Here is a 12,081-nt window from a genome sequence, read left to right as displayed (position 1 = left end):
AGTGTCACGATTCCACAATTTGTAAGGTGGTAAGCAGAATATAAGGTAACACTTTTGAGTGTTAATGAAAAGGAGGTTTTTTAGGTTAAGAAGAGGCAGTACACAAGCAAACATGGCTGTCATATCTTGGAGAGGAATATCTTTCTTTTTTATAATGGTGCTTCATATTATCAACTGTCCTTACACCAAGGTTGAAGAGAGCTTTAATGTCCAGGCCATGCATGATCTCCTTTACTATAGATCTGACATCACCAAGGTATGCTTTGTTGTGTGGTGTGTTTGTGTACATCTTTTATTTTTAGTTGACTACCTATTGGTCTTGCTAATCTTGCCAATCAACCAAGACCGTCTTGCCAATTATAGGAATAGCTAATCTATAATCTAATCTAATCTAATCTAAATGTTTATAATACAGTCCCCATAATGAGTATTGCGTGCTAGACTGCTAGCGGTTAGCAGGTTAGTCTTAAAGTCTATAAAATTAGAATATAAACTGGTCAGCACTGCCGGATTGGTAAAGCGTTTATACACTGAAAAACTCTGTTGATTTTGAAGTTTGGTACACCAGTTTCAATAAAAGACACTCCCCGTGATTTAGCCTAGATCCAACCTTTAGCAACATCTTAGCAGTCCAGCAGCTGACCAGTCAGTGCAAAAATAACAACAACCTGAATATGAAAAAGAAAATGAAAAAATTGGTTAAAAAATACGGCCTTGTCTCTGTTTGTAAAAGTGATGCGAATACAAGTGATCTCTCTATTTGTGAATATTAGTTATGTCTCTATTTGTATTAGCTAGCAAAGAAAAAATGGGTAAGAAATTATTATCAGTTCTTAGTATTTTTATTGTATGAAAACAGAATTTAATATTCCTTCATTTGTCATAAATGTGTCTATGACTTAGCATGGTGGTGCAGGCTATAAGCACTATGCAACTTTGAATCCAAAGTTCTTTTTTCAAATGACACAGAAAACCACCTCCCATTACAGCATGTTCAAAGAATTTACCTTAGAAGGTATTTATTCAAGCAATCTTTTTGGTGGTACAAAACTTGAAAATGGCTTTGAAAAAAGCAAACATTTGAGTAAACTAAAGCTTTTTGTCTGACACTCTCCAGAGTTTAAAAAGTCAGAACAGAGATCACAAACTCTACACTAGGAAATATATCTTCCAGTTGTGGATCAAAAAGGCCAATTTTCAGTAATCTTTTGCATTGGATCAGACTCAGTGATTCAGATTTTCTGCAGATTTTATTACCTGTGGTAAGCCATTCCAAATTTTTTGTCCAAGGGACCTAAGGCTGTTTGAACCAAAAGTTGTGTGGTTGGGCCCAGTGGCGGACACTTGGTCAAATATTGGGGGGGCAAGCCTATTGTTTTAATAAGATGACGTCACATTTCCCATTGTTTTAGAACAAAAGACCATTGTTCTCTAAAGTATTGGGGGGGGGCGGTCGCCCCCCCTCGCCCCCCCAAGTGTCCGCCACTGGTTGGGCCTGTAGTACTGCAAGTCTTGTGGACAACATGAGGACAACATAATATCAGGCCTCTCCGTTTAAGGCGCGCGATCACGCGCGCGCGCCTTGGCACGCTCCTATCGTTGCCGAGACGCGCAATAAATCACGCGCCTGGTTTATGAGAACCCTTTAAATCGCGCCCCTTGTGTTTTAGTTTTGAACAATTATTATAAAAAGAGCCTTGCGGGTTCGAAATTGATTGATATCTAAATAAACGGTTGCTTCTTTTAATCCCTTTTTCGAAGAAATTGTTATTGCCAAGTTAAATCAAACACCTCTTGAATATATTTCCGGTCAGTAACCAATAAACTGTCATTGTGATTCCTGATTGTTATAAGTTTTTTAAATGGCCATTAATTCAAAGGACCAAGCCATAGAGCTATCTGCTTTCGCAAGTATCGCAAGGACGAAGTTAGCGGATCAAAGACCGAAGATAGGAATGGGAAGACAATGGTGGTTTCGATTTGGTGTAAAGTTTGCTCAAAACACAAAAGCGTTATTTTATCAAATCCTCTTTGTAAAGGAAGTGCCAGAAAAGCAATTGAATCATACGTCAATGGAACGAATTTCGATTCTTCCATTTTTTCTAACTCCGATTCTTCATCGGAATTTGAGCTGGACATTGACAAACTGCAACAATAATGTGTTTTTTTTCTTTTAGTGCATTATTAAGTAGTTTGTTTAGATATTTCTAGATACAAAGTATTTACATGCGAAAACATGCCGTTTTTGTCTACTTTAACGTAAATATATTTTTTTGGTAGAACGCGCACCTTAGCAAGGCGAGGCGCGCGTTTGAGCACGCGCCCGCTAAAATGCTCACGGAGAGGCCTGTAATATGTATTTATTCTTGCACTTTAGTTAATTTTTTCTAGGGCAATTGCTCTTGCATGAGACTTCAACCACGGTCTGGTCCATTCTAATAAGATATTTATCACAAAAAGATATTTTGATTTATGCTGATACTTACTGACACTTGAGTGTAAGCTAGAAGGGCAAGGAAAATTATGTTGCTTCAAGCTGCGAACAGGTAGATATTTTTGCAATTAAGCTTTGTCACGAACGAAGGATTGCAGTGTAAAAACTTCTCTTCTGCTCTTGAACAATGGCCATTCGATCTTAATTTTGGCTGTTTATAGCAAATGACCGTCTTTGCCTACATGATTGCTACATACCTTAAAGGGTAGGACACCTTAAAACTGCAATTCATCAACACATAGAAGCTTTTTGACACCAAAAGCAGATCATCAAGTTTATGTATATTATTGTTTTTTTTCTTAAAGCATGACATTTAATGTTTTGATACACAGCGATTTTCATTTGACTATATTTTGCACTGGCTGTGAGTTTCCAATCCAAACCTTTTTTTATTTTGTTTTATTCTCTTTAGTATGATCACCTGGAATTCCCAGGCGTTGTACCAAGAACTTTTGCTGGTCCTTTAGTGGTGAGCCTAGTGACTGCTCCATTGATTGCAATGCAGAAGATATCGAACCACAGCAAGGAATTGAATCAGATATTTGGTATGATTAAACAAAATTTAGACTTTTAGAATTTAGAATTTATTTAATAAACATGGATCTGGTACATTTCATCACAGCCTTCTTTAATAATGCAATAATTTTATTGAATAACACCTTGTATAAAGATATTACATCTTGTTTACAGCTTGTTGTCTAAAACTAACAAAACTGAAGTACCAAATCCTGAAACCCCTTTTATATCTAGCAAATATATAAAAAGTCAACAGTCAGAGAACTACAAATTCATATAACTGCAAACCCACAAACCACTGACTCCATTACTAGATAATAATTGAATGGCAACATGACCTCCCCTGCTCACCAAATTAAAGATTAGTGAGAATGAAACTTCGAAAAAGGCAAGAGAACAAATTAAGAATTTCTTCCTAAATTTATATGTGAGCTAGATATTTTGTCACCTCTTGTTTTTCTATGGATAGTTTGTCCTTCTTGTTCCTTTTTTAACCACATCTGCCCTGCAAATCTGAACTAAAATGAAGCATTCATTTGGTATTCACTATGTCAATTATCTTTTATTCAGCCAGAATAATCCTGGGGTCATTCACGATGCTTTCATTTACAATCTACAGAAAGTCCGTCTGCAAAGTTTTGTCACCATCGGTCTCTAATCTGGTGACACTTTTCACTGTCACACAGTTCCACTTCATGTTCTATGCATCTAGAACACTGCCAAATATTTTTGCACTCATTTTAGGTAAGTACTATATTGAACTGTAGCGATCTCTTCAGACTATTTATGTTTATCCTTAGAAACCATGACATTGTTCAACTATTAACATCTAGTACAGCCAGTAATGCTTAATTTGTTGTTCGTCTGCATTAGAATCGATCAAAATAATTCTATAGATGAACAAAATTTTTCCTTTAACAAAAATTTATCTAGTAATGCAGTTTTTCAAACATTTTGATTAAGACAACTCAGTAAATCTAATCACAGTGAAAAAATTAGGTATATAGGTCATTCATTTCACTGAATTACAGGATATGGACTTGCCTCTTTAGAAGAAATTCTTCAGATACTGTCGATTAAGTTAAAAACTGTCTCCCATTCAATGCTCACAGCAAAACAGTTTGAAGGCTTTTTGTAGCAATTGGAATGAATAGAAAATAAAAAATTTTTCTTTCATTACATTGGAGATTTAAAATGCTTTTAAGGTGACAGGTAGATTTGAGGTTTATCAATAAGCAAGGAAGTGCGACAGAAGCAATTAGAAACAAATTGCAAAAAAATTAGAGGTCTTTATAAATCGAGATACAGTAAAGAAATTGCTTATTAAAAGTACTTGATTCCATTGTTAAGACTTTTATCGCAGTGTCTTATAAAATCGTCATCATCAGGTACCATCTTCTATCAGAAGGTTGGCTACCATGACCCTCCAACTATCCCAAAATCTGAGTTTTGGTTTGTTGTCATGGTCACAGATAAAACTAAGAGACTAATAGTAGAGATGGGCCCCCAGAACCACCTCTACAGTGTTTTTAAAGGGACACCATCCCTCTTTCCAGGAGTTCTTCGTCCGAAGCCGTTGACCCCTGGAGTCGTGGCTCATCCGCCCTCCTTGCCGGTCTCCCGCCGAGTTAGCCGTTGGTCATCGCTCGTAGCCCTGAGCTAGGGAACCCTGCCAGATGGTACCAGTCGGATCAGGCAGGACCTGTAAGCTAGTTGAGGGAAGGGACGCTTTGATTCCCCATTCATGTCCTGTCAGAGCATGCCACTGCCCTGTCGGAGCATGCCACTGCCCTGTCGGAGCATGCCACTGCCCTGTCTTATAAAAGGCAAATGATGCCCTTTTTAGGCAACATATAGATTTTTTGGATTTTTTTTCACTGCTTATGTTCCGTAATTTGCTTATGTATCATTAAAGTCAATTTGACTTTTCTCTTCTCTTTCTCAGTTCTTCCAGCTCTCGGTTTCTGGCTTGAAAACCGGATACAAAGATTTATTTGGCTATCTGCATTTTCGGCAATAATTTTCAGGTCGGAGATTTGTCTTTTGGCTGGACCTCTCCTACTGGTCAGCCTTTTTCGAAGAAAGGTTGGCTTGTTATTGGCTATAAAACATGCAGTAATTTCTGGTCTTCTAGCGCTAGGTGAGATTTTTGGTCCTTTGCATGTCTGCCTTCGAATAGAAAACTTTGCATCAAATTTTTATTGCTTTTGTAAACATAATCACTTCAATTAGCTTTTTTAAAGGGCCTAGCCTAGAATCTACAAAATTCGCTGATTTCCCTATCAAGGCTTAGTTATCTTTTTAACCTAGTTGCTGTTATAACCGAGATTGCATGACAATTTAAAATCTCCAGCTTCATCAAATACCAACTTGTCCCATATGTTTGGCAATATAATCGTTAGTATACATTCGTAATCAAATTTTATTTTTTTATTTTTAGCTGTTACAATTTCCATTGATTCTCTGTTCTGGCAGAAATTGCTCTGGCCAGAAGGAATTGTTTTGTACTACAACACAGTTCTTAACAAAAGTTCTCATTGGGGTGTATCCTTTTCAGCGTGATATGTTCCACAATTTTAGTTAAAAAATTACAAATTTTAAAGTCTTATTAATTTACTAAGACATGCAATTATGTATTGTTATCGTTTTTTATCGTTTGTAGTTTGGCCATTTTCTAGTTGTAAGACATAATTTTTCAAGAGGAAAGATTTGGAGTCAACTGATACCCCATTTTTGGCAAGAGCATTTACTAATTGCCTTCTATCGCCCATTTTCTTAATTCCTTAATTGAAATCGAATTTCTAAAATCGTCCCGGGTGACGAATCTGCCATGCATAACTCAAGTCGAGGCGAAATCTCAATTCTGGATGAATAGGGAATAATGACACCAAGGCCTGAGGTTTTCACATATAAACTATATCAAAAGAGAAATATGATTTTGTGCTTTACACTCAGACCGGGCTCACTTATAAAGTAGCAGCCCTTTCAGATAGTCGGAATCATTCATCGTTACATTCTTGTATTTTATATGATTATGTCCTTTTTTGAAATTGAATTTTTGTAGCAGTTGTGCTGTTGCCAAAACTCAAGTCTCTATCTTGTCAATGATTTAACTCTTTATGGAATTTGCTTCATAATTTATTATGATAAATACATGCTGAAAACTTTGCAACATTGCATTTTCTTAGCCTCATTTGCAGACATCACCGTTCTTGTGGTATTTCTACTCTGCCATTCCAAGATGCCTACTTTTTGCACTCCCATTAGTACCAATCGGCTTTAGATGCAAAGACGACAATTTCAGAGGGCTTCTATTCTCAACTCTCGTGTTTGTTCTTGCGTATTCCATCCTTCCACACAAAGAGCTTCGCTTTATTATATATTGCATACCTGTACTAAACACTGCAGCTGCAGTTGGTGTTATGGAAATGTAAGTATTAAAATTGTTACCAACTGTTAATGTCCTAGAAGCAATTACTCATTCGCGGTAATTCTTGCTTTCAAGATTTTTTGTACATAGCCCATAGATTATGGTTCCATGTAATCGTTGGTTTCAAGATTTTTTGTACATAGCCCATAGATTATGGCTCCATGTAATTGTTGGTTTCAAGATTTTTTGTACATAGCCCAAAGATTATGGTTCCATGTAATTGTTGGTTTCAAGATTTTTTGTACATAGCCCATAGATTATGGTTCCATGTAATTGTTGGTTTCAAGATTTTTTGTACATAGCCCATAGATTATGGTTCCATGTAATTGTTGGTTTCAAGATTTTTTGTACATAGCCCATAGATTATGGTTCCATGTTATTGTCTCAACTGGAATAATTGATAATATCAATATTGCGCAATGCACTAGTGAATCTAAAATGAATAATGCTTTTGATGGAAGAGGAGGAGGAGGAGTGATGGAGGGTTGACGAAGGATGGAAGAAGTACCACAAAATGGTTTGAGGAATGAAAGAGATGATTTAGAAATTTTTAGGAGAGAATTTATAGGCAGAATAATTCTATTTCTTTCGATATTATTATCTTGAACTTATTTTCAATTCTTTTTTTAATGGACAGCACATTCTCTTCAAAAACCCACCACTAAATCTGTTTCAAGATGTCCTGTGTCAATGCAACACTTTTAACTTCGATTGAAATCGCATCTTTTGCTTTTCCAGCTTTCACTGGTTTCGTCAAAATGGCCTGCTTACAAAGCTACTTCATCTTGGTACAGTAGGCCTACTCGTTGGCAATGTGCTTGTAGCTTCAGTCTTGTCTTACATTTCACATTATAATTACCCAGGTGGTGTTGCATTCGCAAGACTACATGTAATTGAAAAGGCAGTTAGTGGTAGGTTAACTGAATGCACATTTTGCTGATTATATAACCTGTTGCGTACAACATAAAAGCCACCCAACAACTGTGAACAATTTTGTTTGTTATTTGAATCATTTGGCAAGCAAGTTCGTTTTGTCATTTAGACGTTTTTAAACGTGTTGAAAAAAATCCTGGTTTGAAAAAGTGTTAACGGTGGCTGATTGGTTTAAAAAGGGGGCCAATCACGTGCGTCATTCTTTCATTCGCGTTTTTTCCTCTGTACCTAAATAGACCTTTCTGTTCACCTTTTTGCCATTTCAAACACCGATAAAAAGCAGTTTTTTATTTTGCTCATTTTTCATTTCTACCTGAAGGTGTCTTGCAGACACGAAATGTCTCTGATTAATGTCACTTAAGTAATTAAACAGTGCTTTTGTTAAGAAATTCTTTTTTATGCTTATAGAAGGTTATAAAACACCACTACAACTACAGTACTATAACGAAGCCACAGGGGGCATGAATCTTCATAACAACCCTGTGGCCATTCACAATTATCTCAAAGTCTGTGTCAAAAATGATGCCAGGCGAAACACCAGGGGGGGGGGGGTAAATATATAGTAGGCGAGATACCCAGGAGGGTTTGTCTGAATTCAATTATATCTGCTTCATGAGCTGAATGACCTGAAATTAGCTAATCCCTTATTATCTCATCACATCGCAGGTTAATCTCTCTTCAATTACTTTTCATGTGATATAATGAAGCTAGAGTACGAGGTGATCTTTTAGGGGCTCCCCTTCACCCATTGCAACTATTTCTTTTAGGTAATGCATCAGTACACACTGACAACTATGCAGCTCAGACTGGCGTCACCCGTTTTGGGGAACAAAATTCATTCTGGAGGTGTGTGACTTCTGAAATCTAACTTCTAACTTCTGGATCGCATCAGGATCATTTTACCCTGTCAGATGTTCAGGTTTAATTGTATGTGCCAGACCGAAAATTATGCCATTCCCAAATAGCTTCGCGGTAGATAGAGTTGTAACAGCGTCCTTAGACTTGGCAAATGGCGGACTATGACGGTCATATGCTAGTCTTAACAACTCTATCACAAAAGCAGCATATTTTGCTAATGGCAGAACCATTTATACTCGAAATGATACTTTAAATTCTAGCAGTCAGAGAACATAAGGCTAGTATTTTGAAACTCCGTTAAAGTGATGATATTTGTTAAAGAGTTAGGAGCCTGGGCACTGATGTCAAAATTGTCGGTGTGGCGATCATTTTTACCACCCTTCTTGAAATCAGACAAATATGAAATCAGCCCTACAATCAATCTTAGACAATCGACCAAGAAAAGAAGGAAATGAGTCAGTTTAAAAAAAGACTTATAATTCATGCTGCTCGGTGTTATGCCCTTTTGTAGCAAAGGAGACTCTGGCCCTATGTCCCATTAAAGCGGTTATCTTTCAACAAAGATCCGTTGAATTCGTTCCGTTCACTATTCCCATTGAGTTGCATTATTTTCTGAGGCACATTATCACTGAAACCTCTGTTTTGTTTGAGAAACAAAACATGCCGCGAAGACTGGCTTTTATTTTTATGCTAAAAATTACTTTTATATATTAATATTTATCCAACATTTATATTCTGAAGAGTGTGAGACAAAAATTTCTGTAAAATGATATGTTGCAGTTTTTTTAGGAATTACGCAATATATTTATCCTCATACAAATATCTTTCTAATTTCAGAATAAGTCTTCGACTGATATGTTGTTCTTTTGCAAGAGTAGATATTCATTTTGCTATGATATTTTTGTCTTTTTTATCTTACCTTTCGTCAGTTTTAAATGATAGGTTCAGCCAGAAAATTCTACACTTGCCTTTGGGTTAATTCTATTTGTTTTTTTCCAGATATTCAAAAGAAGAAAACCTCGAAGAATCTTCTTCTAAACTCCAGAACTTCAATTATCTTCTACGCGAAATGCCTTGCTCTTCATTTTCTAACACACATCGTACACTGGATGTTATAAGCGGGTTCGACAAGATGATATTTAATTGGCGAATTCTGAGGAAATTTCTAGATGTCAGGATCACTGAGAAAATTTGTATTCTGAAACGCAGAACATAATAGTCCCAAAATTAAGCTGTAATTTAGATCTGAAAATCTTTTTTATATTGTAAAGTGGTTTGATTTAGAATTTGTCGATTGATGGTGTAAAGCTAACGACTCTTCCTTTTTGTTTTCTTACCTCACTCTCATCTCAAGCACTTGTTGAAAACCACTCAAGGTACAGTAAGGTGGTATGGGGAGCCCTCTCTGATACCAAACTAAGCACTCAGCAAAAACATCAGAACAAAGCATTGATAAAACAGAATCTTTAAAGGTAAATGACGAATCATGAACTCATTAACATAAATCAATTGATGACATTTGACCCAGTAGTTCTGACTTATAAAATAGTCAATCAGCTCTGCCCTGAAAGGCTAAAATATAGTTCCTCAAAAGGTCTGCCATACAAAATACAACACAAGGAATAGGAAGGATCTCCATGTAGAAAAACTAACATTAGAGTACAGCAAAAGAGGTTGTTTGTCCAATTGCTCTACGCAAGGAAATATATATACCCAGTTGTGGGTCGAAATAGGCCAATCAGAAACGCGAGCACATGACTGTTGAAGTTGGCCACTCATTGTAGTTTGCCTGTTGAAATTTTTTCTATTTAAGCTGTGTTTGAATACGAGCTCCTTCTGTCTAAACATTGAATTGTATTGTATTCTATTGTATTCTATTGCATCGTATTGTGTTATTGTATTGTATTTAATGTATTGTATGGATCGTCCCACGGTCTACGAATCATAACATGATTGGTATTGTATCGTTGTGATTCGTAGACCGTCCTGTCATATCAATAATCATGAGGTTTCCTCATCCTCTAGATTTCTTCTCCTCCATCCTCTAGATTTCTTCTCCTAATTTCTTCTCCTCCTGCACGCAGGCTACGTATAACGGTACGATCTATCGGTTGTCATTTTGTCCACAATGTGACTCCATACTGACAGAGGCAAGGGTATTGACATTCCTTGACATTTCCATAACGTTAAGACATCTTTTCTGAACTTTCAAAAATTGTTCACACAATCTTTATTACGTGTTTTGGGGAAAAAAGCATTGTTAAAAGTCTGCTTTTATCTTTTTTCATCTCATTTTTCATTTGAAAAACTTTTCATTTTGTATTTAACGCTGCTCTCTGATAACAGCTGCCCTCTATTGAACGCCGCATCCAAAATTTGGAATCTGTAATAAAGGTATCGGCGTTCTTTAGAGTTAATGCTTATAATTATATTTTATTCTCTGTCGATCGTTTAGGAAAATATTGAAAAATACAAGTCCAAGAATTGATTCCAAGGAGCTGTAAGGACCTTTCACTTTGACTCTTTGCTTTCAACTAGACGGATGGTTATGTATGAGTAAAAGAGAATTCCTATCAACAAATACTCTTTTGTGAAAATGGAATTATGTGTTTTATAAACTTCAAGAGCTAAAATTCTAACTAATTGGATATTCTAACTGATTGGATTCATTCTGCCAAAACCTTAAAGCAATTATTATTTACGTATGTACATATATTTGTATATATCCAAGTATGAGTTCTCTGTTCTGACATGGCAGTGCAGGAGTGCACTGAATTTGATACAATAGAAGCATGTCTGCACGTTACATGGAACTATATATTTGTGCACTCATCAGACAGAGTTATAATATCTAAAAATTACTTTAAAGTACTGAAGTTTGCCACATTTCCGCTATTTTCTGCCATCTTCAAATTTTGCGGTACCAAAAACATATTTAGATTCATACAGAATGAAATAGAATCTTCTGATAAATAAATGAATAACTAAAGCGATTAATGCATCAATACACAAGCTAACTATGATATAATTGAAGACTGTTGCAATGAATCTCTGGGAGATGAGCGAGCGAAGATCTTCAAATGAATGAAACAACCCCTCCTCCTGGAGAGAAAAAGGATGCATAATAATGGCCTCGTTCTATGCGCAGGCTGTTTGCCTCCAGGATAGAAGGGTTGCGTTACCCATGTTCGTCTCCCCAAAAGAGAACCTTTTAGTTGTGGTTATTCCTTTACAAACAACATAAAGACATTGCTATAGACTATAGACACCTGTTGTCAAGCAAATGCCTACATCCAGAAAGCGGAGTCGTTGATCCTGTCGTAACGAAAACAGTTATTCTAAAAACAGGCTGTAACGAAAACACCAGTAGATACTTCTTCAGAAGGAATGCTCACTATGACATCCGGCATTTTGGTGGACTATGTAGGGTCTACAGTGCGAGTGAAAATTTGATCGAACTAAACAATCCACTTGCCTGCGATCGTTTCGAGTACATAAATGATTTCCGTCTGAGGCATGTTCAAACTGATAAATGTGTAATTTTCTCAGCTTCTCACATACGATTGACTGTCGATTGTGCTTAAACACAGACAATATACAAACCCTTTGGCAACTCACTTCTAAAGCATGGAGCAACCCAATGTGTGCATCCATACATGGGACATTTCAATCCACCAGTAGGCAATTCGCTTGTTTTAATGGATGGTGGCTGTGAAGATGAAGATCGTTAGAGGTTCTATTTCTACGATGATTCAGGTACTTTTTTAAACTTTCCATTTCTTTTTCATGATACCATGTAAAGAGTTTACCGGGACACCGGACCATAAAGATTTTGCGTTCTGTTGAAGCT

General features: G+C 36.5%; 1 protein-coding gene across 1 annotated transcript; it reads left to right on the top strand.

The window, feature by feature from the left end:
* The first annotated feature begins 64 nt into the window (after positions 1-64).
* On the top strand, positions 65-10,250 carry LOC135693725 (dol-P-Man:Man(7)GlcNAc(2)-PP-Dol alpha-1,6-mannosyltransferase). Its single transcript, XM_065212276.2, has 9 exons — positions 65-256; positions 2,907-3,039; positions 3,581-3,754; positions 4,956-5,150; positions 5,451-5,554; positions 6,211-6,440; positions 7,179-7,351; positions 8,141-8,219; positions 9,231-10,250. Exons 1-9 carry the CDS (start codon positions 65-67, stop codon positions 9,445-9,447), a joined length of 1,497 nt encoding a protein of 498 aa, XP_065068348.2. The 3' UTR covers positions 9,448-10,250.
* The last annotated feature ends 1,831 nt before the right edge of the window (positions 10,251-12,081 follow it).

This window comes from Rhopilema esculentum, chromosome 11 (assembly GCF_057945365.1).
Source record: "Rhopilema esculentum isolate cy_ngs chromosome 11, ASM5794536v1, whole genome shotgun sequence".
NCBI classification, from domain to species: Eukaryota; Metazoa; Cnidaria; class Scyphozoa; order Rhizostomeae; family Rhizostomatidae; genus Rhopilema; species Rhopilema esculentum.
The sequence above is the reverse complement of the archived record's forward strand: the minus strand, read 5'-3'. Positions and strand labels throughout refer to the sequence as shown.